Source organism: Fulmarus glacialis, unplaced genomic scaffold, assembly GCF_000690835.1.
Source record: "Fulmarus glacialis isolate BGI_N327 unplaced genomic scaffold, ASM69083v1 scaffold36247, whole genome shotgun sequence".
Taxonomy (NCBI): Eukaryota; Metazoa; Chordata; class Aves; order Procellariiformes; family Procellariidae; genus Fulmarus; species Fulmarus glacialis.
Genome location: NW_009223194.1, coordinates 1 through 22,875, shown reverse-complemented (window position 1 = coordinate 22,875; position 22,875 = coordinate 1). Strand labels below are relative to the sequence as shown.

Genomic DNA, 22,875 nt, shown 5'->3' with positions numbered 1-22,875 from the left:
AATTAAAGAAAACATGCTCTGTTTGCTCCACCTGGGCTACAGTTTCTTCACACCACTTCCCTTAAAAGAACGACCAGTCTTAGCATCCAATTGATAACCACAGGACATCAGGATTAACCTTCCAGTAACACAAAAAATTACCTCCTTACCTGCTGTACACAAACTGTTGCAATTGTTGGCTCTCTGTTGAAACATGATTTCAGGTATCCCAAAATTTCTTCTACACACTAGAAAAGCAGAAAAACAAGTGCACCTAATTGCATTTTTCTTCATCACATAAAGCATTACTATGAAAACTGGCCAATAGCGCAAGTTTTTCTTACTAAGTAAAACTACACTAATTTAAGGGAAATCATGGAATTATGTAAAGAAATAAAAATGCAAGATCTGCCTCCTAGTCTTAAAATACCACAATGCCTAACACCACAGTTAAGGCGAAAAAATATCAAGACACAGGAGAGGAAGGAGAGCAGCATGCCTTCTGACATTTCATGTATTTAACATGAGTATATTTAAACATTATTAATATAGTAAGAATGACTGAAGGAGAACTATTTGCTGGAAAGCAAAATCTCCAGTAAAAAAAACCTTCAGTTTTCAACAGCAGTAATTTAACCCCAAAAATCTCCTTAGCACTTTACCCAACACTGTGGCTACACAATGCTTCTAGGACTACTGTCTCTCTCAACAGTACCAATTTTAAAATCAATGCTACGTGCTTTTTCCCAGTAAGGACCACAGATATTGGACAACTTAACTACAAAAGAAAAAAACCACACAAATCTTATACCTTTCCAATGTCTTGAAGAGTAGCAAGTTCCAAGATTTGAGACAGAACATCTAAGGCAGACCGTAAGAAACATCCAAACTTTTCATTACTGTTCTGGAGATCCAAAGTAACCTGGTCCCAAAAAGTAAAACCACACTTTTTCTTAACAATTACTTGACAAGTAGATAAAAATTACAGAAAGAAGTGGGTATTGACACAAAATGATCTTTTGCCTAAAATTTCAGCGTAGTTCAAACAACACCACTGACAGCTTAGACTCCCTTATGAATTGCTGGAAAGGCAGGACTTCATTTTGACTAAGAAAGGGATCTTCTAGCTTGAGGAAGTTAGAGCATCCAAGAAGGCCTACGATGTTGACAAGTAATGGAGAAGGGGTAATGTATTTCTCAGAAACACAGTAGGTGTAATAAGAATACACCCCCTGAAGTGTACAAATCAGATCCAAACCAAGCCCCTAGGAAATGCATCTTCTATTACCTGAACTAATGAGGAAAAAGCTTACCCATCCTGGAATAAACTGCAGAGAGAATAGACATTGGGATCCATTCGGCATTGCCAAGCCAGCAAAGGGTCATTTGGTACCAGCAGAGAAACAAGCAATAGGGTGACCATGCCTACCAGTGTTTTTTGGTTGGTCGGGTTTTGTTTTTATTGGTGGTGGTTGTGATATTTTTTTTTTTTTTGTGGATAAACTGTTTACACAGGCAAACAAGTGAGCCTCAATACAAGCAGAGCCATGTTTAAAAGAAACACAAAGTGATTGCCCAACCACATTCTAATTCAATCAAACGGTATCATGCAGTACCTTATAATTAGCATGGGTTGCTTTCAAGACATCGTATAACTTCAGATATGATGGAAGATGATAAAAGCTTCCTACGGAAGATGATTTACTTGTTGGAACAGGCCCAGTAGCATCAGTTTGCCTAGCAGCTTAAAAATATATCATAGATTACAACAACATACTTTTTCTAGGGTGCTCATGACATGTATACGCAACATAATTTACCCTATATGAATTATTAGACAGCATGAATTTTTCTATCTGCATGCATATTTTAAACTACAAAAACACATGCTGTACAACTAGAAAATGAACTAGCATTCCAAGAAACTAGCTCTCTAAGATAAGAGAAATTAACCCAGAGGGCTTTTTATTGAAGCGCAAGTACAATTTACAAAACAGAATTAACACTCATTTCCTTCATTCATTACTAAGGGGAAAAAAAGTTTTCAAGGTTCAGAATCTTGTTTCCAAGAGCAACGTAAGCTACTCCTGCCAAAAGTTGCAAAGCAACTTTCAAATTTCTTTTAAGTAAGATACATGCAAAAATTACTTCTTAATTTTAGTCAATAGCTGAGTAGATTCAGAAAAAACAGTGAGGAAAAGGATTCAGAAGTACCTTGCTTCTGAAAAGTACAGTTAATTTTAATAAAAAACAAAACAGTAAGGAAGCCCCCACCCACAGCTGCCTTTCTTGCAACACCATACTGAAAAGAACTTCTGACAGCAGGTCTGCCAGCCTTTTGAACTAAAACTTCAGAAAACAAGTTACTCAGTTTTGTTTCTTCTCTCTATGCCATAACCATACTTAGGTGGGGATGGTAGGTGGGAGGGTTAATAGCAGTAAGTGTGCTTACCTGGACTCGTTTCACCACCCTTTTTAGGGCTCATTGGCACAGATGTCTGTTCGACAGACTCCCTCTCCTTCCCCTTCCTCCGAATTGGACTAAGAGAAGGTGGGTTTGTGAGAGAAGGTAACGCTGCCTAGAATTAAAAGAAGCGTTATTAATTTTGTATGCACAAGTAGTTTTTCTTCTTCTACACAAATACAAACATATTCATCTTTGTTTAAACTCCCCTTTATTTGACTGTCAGTTAAATTAAAATGTCTCTACTCTTGGGTTCAGGACACAAGTTTCCTGAGTGAAAAGGAAGAAGTTTAATATATTCCCTACTTTCCTTCTCAACTTCACCATAAGCCAATGAGATGGAATTAGAGCTCAAAGTTTCTTTTGATTCCAAACAAACAAGTGTCAAAAAAATATTTTCACACTTTTAAAATATGAAGAAATCACTAATCCTTGTACCATTGTCTTACAGTCACTAAATCAGTCCCAAAATGTAGATGCCTCAAAACAAAACAAAAACTCAAACCCAGAAGTACCTCATATGAGCTGTTTCAGAAGTCAAAATATTTTGCAGGATATTCAAAAGATAGAAGTGTTATTTTAAGCCCCAAAAGGAGCTCAGTGCATTATAGCTAGCCAAGCAACCCAAAAGTCAACAGATGTTTGCCAGAGTATGCAATCCAATACTTCATTTACTATATACACTCCTCACTGAATTAATGTTTCAAGTGAAGTCACCAGGAATAAAAGGTTCAAAATTTAAAGTAATATTAGAAACACTGCAGAACTAAACAAAAACGTGTTACATGGAAGAACGATATGCATATTCTTGTCATGTTACTTGCTTTCCTACACATAGTGGAGTCATATTATCAAGATATTAAATAGTTACTGTATCAACTCTAAAATGTGGAGCCTTGAAGAGGTCTGTATCACAACAGTACTTAAGTCACACGATTTTATTTTTAATACATACCTTTACTGCTGGGCCAGGAGCAACATCATCCATTACATGTGCACAAATATTAATGACCTTCAGCAGATGAGAAAAGAGCTGTTCTACTAAAGTAACAAGAGTTCGATCTGCCAGAGCCGGCCAGGGTTCCTCCTGCTTTGCAGCACCTTGGTTTGAATCTTCTTCAGCACTCCAGGGATTCTTTAAGCACTTGGGAGCACTTGCTGCAACAGGAATCACATTAGTTAAAGAAAAAGAAGATTAAAACTTGGAATTAAGCATCAGAAAATTTTAGAAGCGTATCACCTCTATATGAACAGAAATTCAAATAGGGAAAAGCGAGCTTGTATTTTCAAAACCAGCAGTAGGTGCATAGTTTTAAACAACAACAACAGAAAGTGTTAGTTCTTTGTACTCAGCCTGTACCAAGCACGCTGCACATTCCCTTTGGCAACTAGAGGAAATTTGCAACTTGGAGGCAGTATCTCTTCAAACCTCCTGGGTGCAAGAATTTCCTTCTTTATTTCTTCTGCTCAATCTTGCAAGTGTTTTGTTGCGTGCAATCGGAATAGGGTGAGATACGGACCTTCCGATGCTAATGGTAAAAATATCAGGACAATCCTACTTTTCTTGTTCCATCCTACCTGCAAGCAAGTTTCCAGTCAAAATCAAAGCATCCTGATGCGCAGAGAGGTCCAGTGGGAACCATGCTGATGAAAGGAGAGACAGGACCATGCCGGCCATTCCAATGGTGCAGCCCTTCTGAGCTTCATCTGAAGGACTTGGCTGGGAAACACTGGAAGTTTAATTTTGGAATGTCATGACTTTTTCCCCCCTTTCGGTAAGTTTAAAGTCTTAAGAAAACTAACAGTCAAGTAGACTGCTAATCAGAAAAAAAAAAGTACTACAGAAATGCACATTTAACACTCAAGAAGGACTTAAAAAAAGTTTGCAGCAGAGACCTGACAATACTTTCTATCCTTGAAGAACCGTTTTTTTTTTGTTTTTTTTTTTTTAAATAGCAAATATCAAAGCTGCTAGTGACATCTACTGATAAACTGAAGAATTCTGTATTTAATTGCTAACCAGCATGGTCCTGAACTATCTCCAGTTAAAAGTCTTGTGCGTATGCAAAGTCGGGATGGGAGAGAGAAGCTGTAGTGTTGGATTGTAAGAACACATTGTTTTAAAGTGACAAGAATTTAATTAAACAATTGCAATCCATCAAATCATGTAGATTTATGGGTGGACTTTATCCAAGATTGTAATTTGCTGCTGCATTCCATATTTTTCTTTACAGTAATTTTAAAATCAGATTTTCCCCACACAACTCCAGTTTCAAAAAGAGGAGGCAGAGATCACCAAAAGACATTTGTCAGAATACTGTGTCAATGACACACATCATTTCAAAGCTGTAAGACCTGCACAATACTACTGGCTTTCTTTCAGGAAAAGACTTTATGCAACCTCTAAATAAAGGGATTCTTCCAAGATATTTTTTTAATTAAAAAAAAAAAAAAGGATCTTCTAATGTAATCGCTCTGGTCTAATACAACTAGAGTAATTTCAGAAAATAAAATTTACACTAAGTATAGTTATTATTTTTACAAATACAGCTACAAAGATAATTACAGTGCCTTCCATTTTTTTAAAACAAAAAAAAAGTATTTTCAATGCAAGTGTTGTTTACTTTACACACAGTTAGAAACCCACAAGTTAATCCACATTGAAATGTACAGAGTTGGAATGCAGCAGTTCCAATAGCTTTTTAATCCTAAGAACGACAATACTTAAGACAGAAAAGAATTCTGGCAAAATTCTCATGTTATTATACATGTTATTATATTGTTATTACCCAGAATGATAAATGTTCATATCATTCCACACAAATAAAATTACAACCCAAATTAGTATGAACGTGGGCCGAAAATTTGTAAAGAAGGAATTAGAGGAAAGAGCAAAGGCTATGTCATTGCATCCCTGATGAATATTAGATGCATCTTAAAAACAGCATTTTTTAAGCTGGGTAGAGCAGAAGACACATTGTTGCAACTCCACATTCATTTTGTTTTCCAGCTAAGTACTGCTCACAGCCTAATCTACTTCATTTGTTAAAACTGGATCTATAGCTCAAAAGACATCTTTTAGAATGCACATGCAGAGCACACCACACTTATGGCTGGCAAGCGAAGAAAGGGCATGTGACAAGAAAAGCAACTGGGGGAGGATTGGTTTTTTGTTGTTGTTGGGTTTTTGGTTTGTTTTTAAAATAAGATAAGATTTCCCAACAGAGTTTCAGGATACCAGAAGAGTAAAATAAGAGTAGAGACACAACAACAGCAATGAAGAAAAATCAACACAAGTGATGTTAAATCTATTTAAAAACCAAACAGCTCTACACATGCACATCTTCAGTAGCTAGTTTTACAGCTCACGTGGCACAGCACATTGATAATCAGAGGCAAGATCAAAGCTTTGGAATTGCCAACTGCACAGTTACATTCTGAAGAACTTCTTCAGAATGTAAGTACTTTGGGGCTATCATATATTAACTACGTAACACTTAGTTAAGTATTACAGATCTCATTTGCTGTTCCCATTCAGTGTGCCAAATGAGAACAATTTAAATGCATCTGACACTTTTATAGTTATAAAAGCAATTATGAACCAGCTTCCTTCACCGTTTTTCAACATAAACATGAGATCAAGGTGAAAATGATGATGTTCAGATTTTAAAGAGATACAAGACACAATATCCTGAAGATAAACATTATTTCAAAAGCATGAAAAATTTTCTCCTATTACTTATTTATCACTTACTATGCTGACCATATGTATCTTTCTATTATAGCAGTTGCAGCCAATCCCTGTGATATACGCTGTGGTTCCAGAGATGACAAAGTGCTGACACTTAATATGACGACAACCTGATGTTACTCTCTTCTGTATACAGTTCTTAAATAACTGCTAAGATAAGCTTTACAGCATATATCTAAACCAGGACTTCTGATACCTAAGTAAGTGTACTTTTGTTTCACAAACATGAATTTCAGAAGCTTGAATAACTGATGAGGGAACATACCCACAGTGCCATCCCACGCTCCAGGTGCAGACTGGAAATGTTGTGGAGAGCAGACACAAAGCTTCACAGCAGCCAAACTGAAAGAGTTAACACCAAGAACTGAATCAGTTTCATCACTGGAAGAGTTAGCAACAACAACAAGGTATCTTAAGAGTGAGAATTAAATATACTACTAATGCTATTGCCACAGTACCAAAGCTGCGGATACCAATATAGCCAGGAAATAATTAAAAACAAAGCAAGCAAGCAAAAAAGAGAAAAGAAAAAGTCAGCCATTATAGCAACTAAGAAAACTCACCGTAAGTGCTCTCGTAGTGGATATTGTCAATGCATGGGAAATTGCTGCAATAACCCTTGAGAGATTGTTTTCCATAGTGACATCTGTCGGACTTTGCAGCATATTGTAACCTCTGTATGTTCTGAAATAAAAGTATTTATACCATTAAAACATGTACTTAAAAAAATAAAACACCTCAATCAAAAATGATTATGGCTTAAATTACCATTATATATTTTATAGGCTGCTTATAAAATAAAATTTAAAAAAAAAAAAAAAAAAAATCGGAGAACACTCTAAATACCACCTCATTATATTTTAATATTTTTACCTCTGTACTTGCAAAAGCAATTTAGTTTATAAATCAGATCTCTTTGTTAGCCAACAGAAACAGTTGATCAACTCTCAATACCTAACTAGGTGCTCTAGAAATCATCACCAATTTCGCATTAGTCTTTGCTTTTGCTCAAATCCATCTAACATTTTCGCATGTTTACAAACTTTGGATTATTGCTGTGAAGAGATTATTGATGTAGAAAAATCACTATTTTGTACTTGAAATAACACAGTGTGCACAAAGTTCTACTGTTTCCATACTACAGTTTATAAGTCTTGAGTGACATGATCAAGATGATGTATGGAAAAGGCACATAATTAGAAACTTGTATGACAAATTGATAGAAGCAAAGAGCTCCCACAAATATATACAACTCATACTGTCTATAAGACAAGATATTTAAACAGAAGAGTTTAGGAAATATAGTTGGTAGCAAAAATACAGCAACAAGATCACACTATCAAAATCAGAATGCAGTACAGACTTCTGCAACCACAATCATTAAACAGGATGTGAAGAGTTATAAATCCTGATCAACATACCTGAAGAACAATAATGTATACATATGATTAGCTTGCAAAGCTGCACTTGTGGAATTTAATGGACAAATAGGGTAACCTCACAATGAAGAGAAGATGAAGTTTATCACAGAACAATGACCCCCTATGATCAACGTGCGAGCACATCACTAGTAACTCACACACCAATTTATCCTTTAAACACGAGTCTGTTTCCGTGAAGCCTAAAACTACCACAGATGCTCCTACAGATTGGAAAAAGAATTCACAAGCACATGGGTTTGCAGGATTTAAATATGATTCTAGGCATTATCAATTGAAATTTGGGTCCGCATTCCTTTTAAAGCAAGACAATTCGCATAACATACCTGGTGATAGTGCTCACCGCAAAGTGAGATGGAGGCTGTGTTTCATGCATTAGTAGTTTCAGATAGACACTGCTTTGGTCTCTTGCTACTGCCACAACTGGATCAGCCTGTCCTTGATCACAGTTATAAAACAGCTTTGGAACAAGCCTTAATGATAATTGTCAAAAAGGAAAAGTATTATTCAGGAATTATTTAATATACAATTCAGAAAGCTGCATACCTAATTAGACATATCAAATTGTAAATAAAAACTATTAGAAAACTCATATTGTTAAGCTGAATTCACCTTTATACAAATGCTCTTCATAATAATTAAGGAGCTCAAATCAGAACAAAGGAACTGCTCTAGACAGATGGGAGTTAAAAAAAAGAAATCTTTTACAGAGATACCTACCTATACACACTACAACGACCACTTTGCTAGAGAGTATTTCTCTCTCAGTGTTCCCCTATCTCCCCAAATATTTTCCCCTGTGTCAACTGTAAACTAATTTATCTGTGTCAACTGTAAACTAATTTCTACCTGAAAAGGACAATTTTTCACCATCTGATTTCTATGCAGCAAAACTTAAAACATTCAGTAAGATCCAGTCTTCTTGAACAACAAGATTTTCAACTTAAGACGACAGTGAAAAACTACAGTACACATTATTTCTAAGTTCACTGACAGTACTTCCAATGAATGCCCATACTGGATGTTTCACGGGGCTTCTGCAAGCTTGTAGCAGATTTCTTGGGCAATTAAGTCTTTTCCAACCTTAACACACATGCTGTGACTAAGTCAACATGAAGATATAGAAAAACTCCAACTCGCTGCCACTCAGTTAACAAAATAAATCAATTTCAAAATCAAGTCCCTGAATAAAAGTAACAAATACTAACTATGATGCAACAGGTAACGATTTCTCTGCTAAGCTGTTTCTGCAATACAAGTGCTTTTAAGTGGCAGAATTTTTAAGGTTTCATTGTCCTTTATTTGTTATTAGGAATGGACAGCAATTAACAATCTGAAAAACTAGAAAAGAGACTCCTCTGACAATAAAATATATCAGGAAGTCAGTATTAGATACTCCCAACTTCTTTAGACACAAAACTTAAGTCCTTGAATTCTAATAAATAAACTACCAACTAATCCTTATTGTTTGGTGCGTTTATCTGGACAGCAATTGTAACTGTAGTAGGTTACAGAAAACAGCTGCTTTTTAAACAAGATTAGCTGCTTTACTGTAATCAGTGAGCATGAAAGTTTTAAGATACACTACTTATAACCATGTGGAAACTACCACGTTTGGGAGTTAGGACAACTTGGTAGAACTGCAACATTTTAAGTCCATCAACTACTGTCAGGATACTGAACAAATTACTTCAGCATGCAGAAAACTAAACTTGAGGAAGTTGAAACTGAAAGTGACCCTCAGAATGTAATACAGTTAAATGTAATTGTAATGCTAGTAAAAAGCAAAGCACAACTGCCTGATGATTCAGAATGATGCACGCTCCAGGTCCCATAAAGCTGCATTTGTCTCCCACCCCTCATTTAAACAAAAATATAAAAAACCCACTAAGGGATTATTTTAATTATAGGTACACAGTACTATATGTCAATATCTTTCTAAACTCCTTTTCTTTTTTAAAAGATAAAACAAACATATATACCTCGTTAATGAAGCTGCAGCTACATGTCTCACTCTTGGATCTTCATCTCCAAGTAGACATATTACAACATTATTAAGCACTCTCTCCTGAAGTTTCAGTAGCTAGAAAACAAGTTAGCACAGTAAGGTTCATTGATCATTTGATCAGATTGTTAAGAAGATAGTTAATAAGTGAGATTTCATGCCATACAAGTCTGTAAGACAGTCTTGACCTTAACATTGCCAAATACACTATTTAAATACATAAATGCCAAAAATTTTTTAAAGTTTAAAAAAACCACAACAAAATCCCCCCCACGCACACCAGAGAACACTAAGATATTTGAATCTCCGTAGTGAAGTATCTTTCCAATTGTAACAAGTCTTAGAATGTGAGCTTATTTATACAAAACATACCTACAACAACTATCAGCATTGATAGAATTTAAACATGAAGTGCTGAAATTACACTGGTATCTTAATCCAGAAACACAATATACTGATTGAATAATTTACTTACACCAGTATAATGATGAACACCTCTGTGCAAGCTCTCAGTTTTCCCTTCCAAGAAGTTGACTAGCCTATGGAAAAATAGAATTTAGAGTACATTAGTTAACTAATTAAAGGTTATTTCTCCCTTCAGTGCTCTTTTTGTTTTTTTATTTCTTAAAACCACCACTGCAGGGAAAATGTAAGAAGTAAACACACTTCAGAAGAGGTAAGCTATTTGCTAAACTACTATCTGGCTAGTGTAATACAAGAATTACTTTTCTTTAGTTAAAAAACATTATTTACACATTGCGATTGTAATTGTATTTTTTTCCCCATGCACGTAAAAATCAGACTGTTTTGAAAAGATGGTTAACACATTCCAAATATCACTGTTCAGAAAGAGTCCAATTTTGTATGACTAAGGATAACTTGAAGAATTTTGTCTTTCAGCTTGGAAGAACCTGCAGAGAATGAGGGAATGCAAGAAAAGGAAGTAAAGTCATATTCATTTCAGTATAACAGAAACAGAGCAACAGAAGAGAGCTGACAACAACGGAGAACAAGTCAGGGACTTTTTCTTTAAAAAAAACACAGAGAACTCGACATGAAATCCAAGTTAGTTTCCAGATTATATGGTCTCTCTCTGATCACAGATTTACAGAAGACTTGATAAAACAGATCACTGAACTAGAAACTCCTATACAGTGTTACTAGGATTGGGCTTGGTAGTGAAGTCAATGGTAACTTGACAAAGGAATTCACACAGTCCTTATATGAATGATTAGTCTGAATTAGTTTTATGAAACTTGTTAATGTTTCAGAAGAAACTGCTCCATTTTGGTTCCAGTTTCCTATACACAGCATCTTTGCACTGCAGCTACAATACCCATGGAAAAATACAAACACTTACCGAAAATCTACCTCTGCAAGTGTTTCAAGAAGTTCCGTCCTTACTAGCCAATATGAGCTATTCTTCAGTGTAAGGAGGTCAACAATTAATTGTAAACCTAGTTCACTGTAACTGCTACTACATAAGCTCATGATGCAATGCTGAAAAGAAAAAACAACTTTGTTATATTACAGAAGAGGTTCTCTGAATCCAAAGTATGTAAGTGATCATAAAAATCTGTTTTATTTGGAATACTAAAAAAAGTTATTGCCTACGAGCTAGAAGAAAGTACCAGAGCTAGGTACTTTGCAAGGGTAGGACACTAGCTCCATGTGAACTGCTAAAACCTGCTGCTGAATTTAAACTCTGGAGAGGAACACAAGCCTCAGATCAGATGATAATCCTCCAAAGAGTAAGGTCTAAAACTCACAGGGCTTAAACACCACAAGTACTATATTATCTGTTCAAAAACAGTCTCTCCTAATTTCCACAGGGTATTTTTAGTCACCCGGTTTGATTTCCAGAAGTTTTTCAAAAAGTCATACCTCCTTATTTTAATGGCTGTTCAACTATACACAGAATGTGTGATCTTTGGAAAAAGTTTTAGAACTCTACACTTCTATGTCTTATTTAACCACACAAAAATGTGCTTTCTTTTTCGGGGATTAACAACCCAAAATGCTTTTGAAGATTTCTGCCGAAAGGTATGAAGTCAGGCTACATTATACACTGAGAGAAAGAAAAAGTCAAAATTGACTAGTGTAAGTTGCTTGAACTGAACAATTCTAGTGAAGTCTTCTAAAAAGCCATAATCATAAGTGTAAACATACATGAAACCACTATATACAAATAGTAAGATCACGGAACAGAAGGTTAAAAAGATAGCATCATTTAACTAACTGGATTTCCTTCCCTCAGCTGCATCACAGACCCCTCCTCTTAGCACATGAAATCATACTTTCGATACATTAAGTATTCTCATTTTACTAAAAGCTACGCTTTGCTTCACTGACCCATAAGCTGCAATACAGTCAGCCACCCTGTGCCTCTCCCCGATGAATTAATTTCCCTTGGCCTCCAATTTGTCCTTGTTGTTCTACTTTTTTGGAAAATTCCTCAAGGAAAAAGCTCACTCCTTCACCCCTCTGCTTTTTCACAGAACACCTTCCACAGATTTTACTACAGAAATAAAATTTACATGCTATAAGTTCCACTCACAAATTCAGCTATCACCTCTATTTTAACAGTTGCTTGATGGATCTTTCACCCAATTTAAAACACTTACTTTCCTGAGACTTTCGTCACTTTTAAAAACTATTATTTCAGAAAATAATCACTATTTTACTTGTCATTTCTCACATTTAATTTTTGCTCTCCAAATACAGGCTACAACCAGGTGTTACACGTTCACACTTCCCTGTTTAGGCTAGATATCCTTTTTATCTAATGCACCCATCCTATTGTTGGTTAATGTAACATTACAGCTCATACCCGTACATTTATGACTGGAAACATCATGATTAGATTATACTGCTACGCGATCTAACCAACATAATTATTTCCCAGCTGTTTGTTCCTCCATTTCTGTGCCTGAATCCATGTTTTCTACAATAAAGTTCTTAGGAAAGAAGTCATTTTTTGCTCCATGTTTATACACTGGAGCATAGCAGAATCCTAGTCAGCGAATAACACCCATGTTATCTGTGGTGGTGCAAACCAATTACTACTTCTGCTTACCCTCACAGCTGTACAAGCCAGTTTGCATGTAACAGAGGACTCATCTTTCAGCGTTTTCTGTAACAGAGGTATGCAGTCTACCAAGGAAAAGAGATTTCCTAACAAAAAAAGAATTTAGAGCAATGAAACAAAAGAAAATTTTGATTACATTAAAAAAAAAAGGACACCGTTAAAATAAATTGTTACCTGTTAAGCTTCTGACATTTATTAGCCATTTTTCCACATCAAAGCGGGATTTAATTAGAATGGAGTTGACAATTGTTCCACACAGAATGGCAGTAGCTCCTCTAATCTGGGGATCTCCATGGTCAATGTAGTTCAGAATATCTGATACATACTGCTCCTCTAAGAAAATAAGTTACAACTACTTTATTTTAAAAATACTAGTCTTAGACTTAACTGATCCCACAAAATGTTTCAGTGGAGGTACCGATTATTGTACAATCAACGTCAGCATATTCACAACACGCCCGCCTTCGCTCTACCTTTCAGAGATCCCTTGCATGTAATCTACAGATCATTCACACCACCCAGAACAATGATCATATATAAAGACACTACTGATTTGTTTCAATTGTACACAAAATGCTCTGGGGAAATTTAAGAAGAGTTTTGGTCAACACTCCACCTTTGCCACTATCAGTATCAAACCAGCTGAATACTCCAGGTCCCTGCTGATCATACTGTAGCATTCATAAAAATGAACCTAATGGCTTAGAAACGATCTATAAGACAGCCTGAAATAAATTAGAAGAAACCATTTATAAGATAAACAAACCACTTCTATATAGCAGGTGTACTAAAACAGCTTCAACTTGTCAGAAGCTGTACAAGTTCGTTCACTGAAACTTAACTCTTACTACAAAAAAAAAAACCCTCACCATATGCACTACTAGCGCAGACAGCATGTTCATTCCAATTGGTGCAATATTTGTTTGCAAATACTAAATTGGATTTAGAGTTTTCAGTATAGATGCTGCCTCACTTATTTGAAAACCCAAACACACTATTAAAATGGAATATGCGAACTGCAACATACCATACTCTTGTCCCATTGCTTCAAGGGGTGTTTTATACAGTTTGCTGAAGAAAGACTCGGGGTGAAGCGCAACAGCTGCTCCAACACAACTTACTGCCAGGGCTTTTACACTGACTCTCACATCTCTATCAGGAACTAAAGCTAGGGAGAAGAAAAGGGGGAGGGGATATTTAAAAGCTTCCTGAATTGTTTTTAAGTTAATTAATAACAAAACACAAATGGGTACAACAGCACTTCCTCTACCTGAAGTACGTTCAAAAAAATTAACACTGAATTCAAACACAACTAAGTGATAAAGCTAAAAAAAGATACTTTTAATCTTGTTTTAATTAAAAAAAAATTAGGCATTGTAAACAAAATCAAAGTATTAAGACAAATACTTTAAAGAACTATATTCTTCTGAACTTGTTTTTAGGAGTTTCCACAGAATGGACTGCAACATAGGAAATTGTTTCCTTACTGAGGTATTGATACTTTTATAGTGGACAAACTGGGCACCCAACACTGACGAAAAGAAATACTGATATTAGCTTGTCTTCGCAGCTTCACACAATCTATAAACCATCATGGCCCCACACGTTAAGTCTCATAAGAATTTACAAGTTGTAAATGTAATTAAGTATTGGACTTATGGATTAAGTTAGTAACGCTTCTTTAGATGCCCAATGGTTCAAAATGGGATTCATGTAAAATGGCAAAAATTTTTAGGTGTTTTTAGGTTTTTCTGTACTCTGGTGTGATCATTTAAATCAGGACTGTCACCTGAACCCCCACCCCTGCAATCTCCAATAAAGTGAGATTAAAAACCAGAGTAAACTGATCACATTTCCAACTTTGTACAATGAAAGACACAATGAATCAATGAGTCTTGAATAGAAGCTTACCTCCTTTCTCCCCAGTAAGTAGAAAAGAGGCTGACAGAAGTCTAACGCAGTGCACTAAAGGAGCAGAATTTCCATCAGTATAGTGACCTATGTCTCCCTTTACCCTGGAGGGCTATTGAAAGCAAATCACAATTTTTATATAGATAAAAATTAATCTTCAATTCAAATAAAATATTAAGCACAACAAGATTTAGAAATACTGCACATCCCCAAATGTATAAAGGTTGTAATACAAAAATTAATACATATTCCAAAAAAGGCCTTAAAATGTAACGCATTCAGGAAGTTTATATCCAGTATCAGAATTGGTTTAATTTTATCACAGAAACAACAATCATTCCGTAGATTTTCTGAACTACCCAGACTTGCTGTTTGCATCTGAAGGAGTCAAGCCACTTTTTGTCACCAAACAATGATCTTTGGAAACTTTGTATGAGAAGCAAGTAATTCCTAAGTTGTTTCCAAAGAAGGCTGACAACCTTCTGTAGTTTCACATTTAGAGTTGCCCAGTAGCCCAAGCTGATCTAACTCTGCCTACCACAAACCAAACTCCTTTTGCTCCAGCTGAGAACAAGGTCCAAAGCTAAAGTCAAAAAGCTGTAAGAGGAAATCAGTAACCTGTGGTTAGAATGGCATGAGCCTCTCTGCCAAAAGTGAGACTCAGAGTAAGACATAATAACTGCTGAGGAAATCATAAAGTCACCTACACGGCTAGCAACCAGCACAAAGATATTTTGGGTAATAAAGTACCAGCGTACCCTACTAATACATAGACAAAAGGGGTTTGTGTTCTCAGCAGTTTGTGTTCTGTTATGGTTTTGCTGGTGATTGCATTCAAGATACCAACACTTGTGTATTCACCTTATGTTAAATGAAATTCAAGCTTTAACTCACATTTACTATTCAACCTCAGTTATTTTGACCTATAATGAAGCACACCACATACAGAGGATACCCACATTTACCACTAATTTACATGACCATAACTTTTTTTTTTTTTTTAAACTTAGTTGTTTTAAACTTTAAACCAGACCACTGTGGCTATTTCTCACCTTATTTTCATGATCAGCAGGATCTGCTGCATCTTCTTTTGATGTAAATCTATCCACACTGCTATCAGAAGGCTGCCTACTATGACTTGTGGTTTTCAACAGGTGAGGCTGCTGAAGAGCTTTAGAAAAAGGCAATTCATTAAATACTATTTCATATGCAAATTAAAAGCACTTTAATTGAACTTAATTATACAAACATGAAAAATAAATTAGCAGTGATCAAAACAAGTGATTCATTAGAAGTGTTGAAATATATTCCTTATTTTACATTTCAATCTAGTTATTTGTTTTTCATATCCATTACGTGAGTCTTCAGTCCCTTGGAAGTTAGACAGCAGATGCACCTGTAACACCTGCCTTAAAGGTGTCACCAGTTGTTTCCCGCCCCCCCATTTACCAACATACCAATAGAAGAATTTCTGAAAGACTCCGACGAATCATCTTGGAGAACATTTGCAGCCTCATCTTCCTCATCCTGCAGCTGCCCAATTTGCATTCCAGAATACTGTCCTTCAGCACCCTCCAAAACCTACACAGTGCAAGGAAAGGACTTAAAGTAACTTAGCTTAGCACACAGCATTAAATCTCAAACATGCAGTGTTAGTAATCTACAAATAATTTGAAAGCAAATATGACCCTGATAAATATTAGTGTACAGCTGCTTGCAGCCCCAAAGCAGTTCCCCTCCTCCTCCAGCATTTGGGCTATTAGAGGCCATAGTTACATCTGACAGTCCCCCACTTGAGCCATGAACTCAGACACTAACAGTAAGGAAGTCGAACACTTGGTGCATTGCCTCCCGTTCAGCCCTCCTTGCTCCCTTATTCCAAACACAACTGTCCCTCTATCTCACCAGTTACAAATCACAACCAACACTTCTACTATCACAAATTGAACTTTTCCCTTGCTGTCAAACTCTCCCATAACCTCACTTGTCCTGGATATGTAAAGTCAAACTGAGAACACACTGTGTAGGACAAAAAAGGACAAATATGTTTGAACATATTTTAATTCCTTCACTCTAAACCAGAGACTACTAAAATGGACACTTCTAGAAGAGAGTTTGATCCTTGGTACCAATGCAATATATAGCCAGTAGGTATATGGAAAAATAACCATAAAAGACAAAAAAATTGATAGTGTTAATAAAAAACAGTAAAAGTAAAAAAACATTTCATTGTAAGTTTATCAGAAGACACAAGATACTTCTTCAGTTACTCCCTGATTTTATAAGCAGCTGGAAATTGTTCATTAAAAAGCCTGTGTGTGGGTAAGTGGGACAACCACTTAGCCTGTCAGTTAGGAAAAAATAATTGCATTTGTAATTACTGCTTGTAAACTGTAAGCAAACTGACATATGCAACGGTCTGACAAGAACTTGCAAGAAATGCATCTTGTCAATAAATGCAACTTGTCAATAAACACCTGTTCACTTTGGGTTCTGTACTGCCTACATTTAATTCAGAGACAATGCAATTATCATCACTCCTTTGGTTCTTGAATCCTCACACTTGCAGGAGTATTTGCTTATCATAATTGTAAATTTACCATTTTTTGTAGTGGTAAGAAACTATTACTCTTCCAAAGTTACTATCAGCAGACCTAAGTTAAAAGTTTGATAATGTCTGAAAAAAAGAACTTAGGAAATTCTAAGTTTTCCCCTTTTTGTGTTTTCTGCTCTTGCTACCAGTAATTGTATTTTTGTTGTTTTTATTACAACCTCACAATACACTTGCCTAAGAGAGACAAATTTCTTAAAATAGCTATATTGTATGCACGTTTCACATGTTTGTTAGATATGTAACTACTACATTAGTAAATCACACAGTATTTGCTCAGAATAGGAAAAATCCTTAAGATGGAATAAAAAAGAAAAAAATGAGTTGTGTTGCCAAGTGAAAAAGCAGTGGCAGAAAACAATGTAAAGCATTAGGTTTCAGAAGTATTCCTCTATCGTTTCAAATAGACTGTTCACCCTTTATCACTTCCATTACTCCTCCTGCATCAAAACAATTAAAATACTATACAAAATGAATGATATGCTACTAAGAGAGTATATTTACGTCAAGTCTTTGATACTGACATTTTTCCAGTGAGTGACAATCTGTTAATGCCTTCATATGATCTACCCAGTGAACGCACTGATTACAGCTTTGTAGTTTTTAATTACTGCTGAAGTGGAAGTGTTAAAAGGAGGTCAAGCTCTCCAATAGAGGTGTGAGCTGCTGACCTTTCCATTGTTACTAGCTGAGGATGGAAAAGTAGAAGACGAGTAAGTAGATGTATCCAAGTCTGGGCTCCCCATGGAAGAGCTCTGAGATATGTCGGGCCCCTCAGTAGAAGGGGATCCCCCCTCTGCCCATTGCACACTTACAATTTCAGAACTGTCCGAAGGTGTTACAGCAGAGTCTGGACCTTCTGTAGTAGTCTGAGAGCTATCACTAATTGGTGAGGAAGCCTGTGTACCATCATTCAAGTCCATAGTGGGATCTGACTGCACAGCACTGATCTGGCTGGAGCTTCGACTAAGCACATCATCTTCTTCCCCTTCAGTAGCTGTACTTGTCAAATCACAGCTTGTCAGGTCTACAGAGTCTGACTGCAACGTATGTTGAGAACGTGGCTGCTCAGTAATGATATCATGTCCAGTAGAATCAGCAGCTGAACTCCCTACTGACCCAGCTGTCGATACACCTGATGAAGAAGCTAGTTCACTTGTTATCTCGCCCTTCATAGATGCTGCAAAACACAGGCATTTATGAATCAATCAAGTGTTTAAACTTGTGTTTCACTCTTGATATGGTCACCACATACTAAGCCACATATTAAACTAGGCTAAGGAAAGTGTATAACTAAACAGTTAAACTACAAGTAGGAAATAAGCATCTGTAAGATGCCATTCATCTATACCAGTAGCTCAATATGACAGTCTATCCATTTAAAAAAAAAAAAAAAAGCAGTCAACTTCAATAGGTTCATAATTTTTATACTCATGAGTATTAATGGTTTCAGTTTTGTTAGCTGTCTTTTGAGTGCCCATCCACTTCCTAGTCACCACAACACATCACTTATATATTTTACATAGAGCAGTAAAAGAATGGATTTGTAATGTACAGTAACACAGGTTGATTGCACTGCTAAAGGGAAAGCCAGCTACCTGCAAACGATGCAGCGCTGACATCTGATCGGGTTTCAGAATCATCTTCCAAACCTTCTTCTTCACCAAGAAGTATTTTACCTGAGAAGTGATGTAAGAAAAACCTTTACAGTTTTCCAAAGTTACAGTCAACTTGAAATGCTGAACAGTTGAAGTCAATTAGATGTGAAATCTATTTTTAAAAAGTTTATCCAAAGCATTTTTCAAAGCTATGACAGGCAACAGATGGAAAAGAGAAAGGAATGAAGAAAGTGAATATCCAGTCTCTCACTATCTGATCAGGAGAGAAACATACAGCAGTGACAAGGAAATGCACAATTAAGTATTTTATTTAACAGTGTAACCATTCAGGAAACTACCTATGACCTTATTCATTCTAGTTTATGTTTGTGGACTATGTTTAAGATCCACTAATTTAAAGTATGTCCTATTACTAAGGACTGGATACCTGGCATCTGGATGTCTGCCCTCAACTCAGAAGGACATTAAAGCACCATAAGTAATAGAATAAATAACCTCTCCCTCCTTAAGGCTATGAAAATTATCAAAGGCTACTTGCAGTTTGGGGCTTGGAACTCCATGATAATAGAATGGAAAATGTCTAAGGGGAAGAGCAGCACTGACTAGAAGCACAAGACAACGTAAGTGGGACAGGGTGATGAACCATAGACAAAAGCCATTAAGATCCAGGGACTAGTAAGGCAAAAATCTTCAGAGGGGCTTTTGCCATAGGAAAAATGAGAACCACTTATAACCTAACACAATCATAATAGAGTTCTCTTACTCGCAGAGTAATGTCTATTTTAAATAGAGGCAGTGGAAAGAGAAAGATACCTGCAGATGCACACTGCCTGGGAGCAAACCAAGGAAATAACTGGACTGAAAAGTCTGTAAATGGGACAGGATACAGAGTGCAGAGGGAGCTACTGAGCCCATCCTTCTGGATCTTGCAAGTCACTTGCTGAGACAGAGGGATTCATGATAACTGCTTTGAGATAAGCTTGTTTTGTCATTTAGAATAAGCTTCACTGGTAGTCCAGGATTCACTGTGCAAGATACCAATGTTTTGATAACTCTAGACAAATTCTTCTGCATCTCATTTAAGTTACCGGGGGTAAAAAAGCATTAACAGATTTTTGTATTAATTTCTCTATCACAACTGCTTGCATACATAGCAGTAACACTATTAGTAGAATTGTCTTCCTCCGAAAAGTACATTTTATGCTATTCAAACCTGTAAGTAAGGCAGAAAATTAACCATGACATTTCCATGTACGTTCTATGTAAAACAACAGTAATTGAGAACTACACACTCCTACGAAAGATTGAGTAAAATCCTGCTAAGAGTTCCCAACAAAATGCATGAAAGATAGTATATTCTTCTCTATTCTTTCTCACATCTACATCCATTTCACTGAGACAAACCAGGATATTCTTCTGCTTTCCACAGTTGATCACCTTTAAAAGTGAAAGAGGAAGGACACTGAAAAACACTTATTAGACATATTAGGCTTTGTATGTTTAAATGAGTATATAAAACAAGCTGCAGGATACTTTTCCACTATTTGGAAAAAAATTCAGTTAAGATGCACAACATAGGCTTTCATTTCAAAATGAGTTTTCAGCCTTTTTTGCAAATAATTTTCTGAAGCTGAAACATAAAAAAACCAACATAGGCCAGCTGCTCAAAACTAAAGCTGGTCTGAAGCAGTAAGATTGAAAAGACATGGAATATCTGAGTTCTGAGATTAGGGTCACAGATTTCTGTAGATGAGCCTCACTTTACACCCCTACACACAAAGGAGTATTACGGCTAGAAAAGTTTCACCCATGGCCAACAGCAGAAGCCTACTACTCCATATAGTAGTAGACTACAAAATGACTTCAGATAGGAACTGGGAATAGGCTTGATTTTTCCCTCCTTTCTACAATGGAGTGCAGCAGGAAATGAACAATTCACAATTTGAAATTAAACCTGTACAAAACACAAAATCGTGAACAGATTTCTTCAAATTAGTTTACGCCATTTTTTTAGACCACAAAATCTTCATACCACGTTCTTGAAAGAGGATAGAAGCTGATGACTCATACGTGTTTTCCCACTGAGTGAAGGAAAGGTTAGTGTTTTAACAAGTACTTTAATTGAATTTACACTATTGTTAAGACTTCAAAGTTACACTGAAGACTACTAACAATTCAAAGTATCAAAATGATGATTTACTATTTTTCATTTAAAAGTGTTATGCATTGTTATTCTGATTCTGTCTCACCTTGGGATGCTGCAGAAATATCTACTTTCAGAAAACCCTTTCTTTCACTCTATTTTTTCTAAACTAGAAATTATCACTGCATCCGTAAGCACTATTTCATTCAGGTCTACCCACTATTTCACATTTAGGTATATTCTTAAAGCATACAGGTATATTCTTTAAGTATTATGAGATTGCGTGCACACAAAAATGGGAGAACAAATTTGGAAGGAGTGTAAACTAGTTGCTATAACGGTCCTTAAAGTTTGTATAATCTTATTTAGTCTTAAACTATTTTTCCTTGAAATTTTCCTTTTCAGTATTGCACATTTTGCTGCTTACTATGCTTGCACTGACTGCACTACACTCATGCATAGTTCCACTGCAGTAGCAGCATTTTGCTCACCTAAACCAAGCGATGAAACTTTTATATAGCTGTATCTAGAGTGATTCTAGTACTGATATGACTGGTTTTAAGCAAAGTGTAAACGTATAACTAGATATGAAGTACTTTCATGCACAAACTGGGAAAAAAATACTTCAGAGCAAATTGTATTATTTAAAATCCTGCTAAACGAATTACCTATTGAGGAAAGAAATGAAAATATACACAATAAGACACAAAATGAATAGCAGTAATCATCAAGAACAGAAAAAGAAATAAAAAAGCATCATATCAAAGCATGCAAACATACACGTGCATTAATGAAAGAAGAAGAAAAAAAATAGGCCAGAAAAAAACAAAACCAGAAAGGTTAACTGTTTTGTGAGTTACATTAAAGGTTAAGTATTACCATCAAAAGGAAGAATGCCCTGTCCAGAGAGATTATTTTTAGATGTGCTCTTTAAAAGTGAAAATTGCATCAATATTCATCACCATAATTTTGCCAGTGAACTACAGCAAAAATAAGAAATATACTGCTTTGAATAATTTTAGAGTATGTTGATTGCAATATCAGAAATTGCATCAGAATTCTTTTAAGATTTACAGTGATTAATCTCAGCTGATAACACAAAGCCAATTGTGAATGAAGACCAAAGTTCAGCGAGACAATGAAGTGGGGAGGGGGAAGGGAAAAAAAAACAAAAAAAAACCACCCCAAAAAAATCTGAAAGGAATGCAATTAAAGATTTGTTTTTGAAAATAATCACCTTTATGCTTTCTCGCAAGAACAGGGCTGCATGAAGACCCCCCTCCAGCTGCAAATCACAGAAAGTAACACATCAGAGCAGAGACAGAGCTGCTGAAATCACGAAGGAATTCTAATAGCCACAAATGGGAAGGAAAAAAGAGCCCAAAGCCAGGAAGAAATAGTAAACTTGCTGCTTTTGAAGTCCAAGTTTTTTGGATCCTTTGCCATCAAATGACTTTTTATTTTTCTATGCCACTTGTGCAAAGTTTGCTTTTAAAAAAAAATTTCTCTAAATTTCACTGCTATGATTGCTTCCAGCTAATGAATTACCTTCTAACAGCAGCAATATTAGAATGATCCGTTAGTTCAACACAAAAGTCCTTATGGAAATCCAATCAGAGACTGATTCTTTTGAAACAGGTAAGCAGTAGTTAAGAGACAATTTTAAGAACATGCACTTCACAGACAAGAACACTGATAGCTGATTTTAAAAGTTATGGATAAACTTAAGTCATGCTTTAATTTCGTGCTGGTTTTGGTATTCAGCAAGGAGCTATCAGTAAATATAAATTCTGATTAGATCAGTTTTTTATGAATCACAGTTGTCAGATGCTTGGTGAGAAGAACATTAATTTTGCGGGGGGGGG

The 22,875-nt window shown here is 35.9% G+C and overlaps 1 protein-coding gene across 1 annotated transcript in view; it reads right to left on the bottom strand.

Moving 5' to 3' along the window:
• Positions 1-22,295, bottom strand: part of HTT (huntingtin) — a gene marked incomplete at both ends in the record, with an annotated part of 57,425 nt that extends 35,130 nt beyond the window's left edge. The window contains 21 exons of the mRNA XM_009581722.1: positions 150-227; positions 791-901; positions 1,596-1,723; positions 2,432-2,558; positions 3,399-3,601; positions 4,022-4,173; positions 6,460-6,536; positions 6,758-6,878; positions 7,960-8,106; positions 9,616-9,716; positions 10,114-10,177; positions 10,999-11,138; positions 12,715-12,812; positions 12,901-13,059; positions 13,754-13,894; positions 14,638-14,749; positions 15,690-15,808; positions 16,095-16,218; positions 18,064-18,428; positions 18,847-18,927; positions 22,248-22,295. Of these exons, the coding sequence (XP_009580017.1) occupies positions 150-227; positions 791-901; positions 1,596-1,723; positions 2,432-2,558; positions 3,399-3,601; positions 4,022-4,173; positions 6,460-6,536; positions 6,758-6,878; positions 7,960-8,106; positions 9,616-9,716; positions 10,114-10,177; positions 10,999-11,138; positions 12,715-12,812; positions 12,901-13,059; positions 13,754-13,894; positions 14,638-14,749; positions 15,690-15,808; positions 16,095-16,218; positions 18,064-18,428; positions 18,847-18,927; positions 22,248-22,295 (2,696 nt within the window). The remainder of the gene's footprint in view (positions 1-149; positions 228-790; positions 902-1,595; positions 1,724-2,431; positions 2,559-3,398; positions 3,602-4,021; positions 4,174-6,459; positions 6,537-6,757; positions 6,879-7,959; positions 8,107-9,615; positions 9,717-10,113; positions 10,178-10,998; positions 11,139-12,714; positions 12,813-12,900; positions 13,060-13,753; positions 13,895-14,637; positions 14,750-15,689; positions 15,809-16,094; positions 16,219-18,063; positions 18,429-18,846; positions 18,928-22,247) is intronic.
• Between the last annotated feature and the right edge of the window lie 580 nt (positions 22,296-22,875).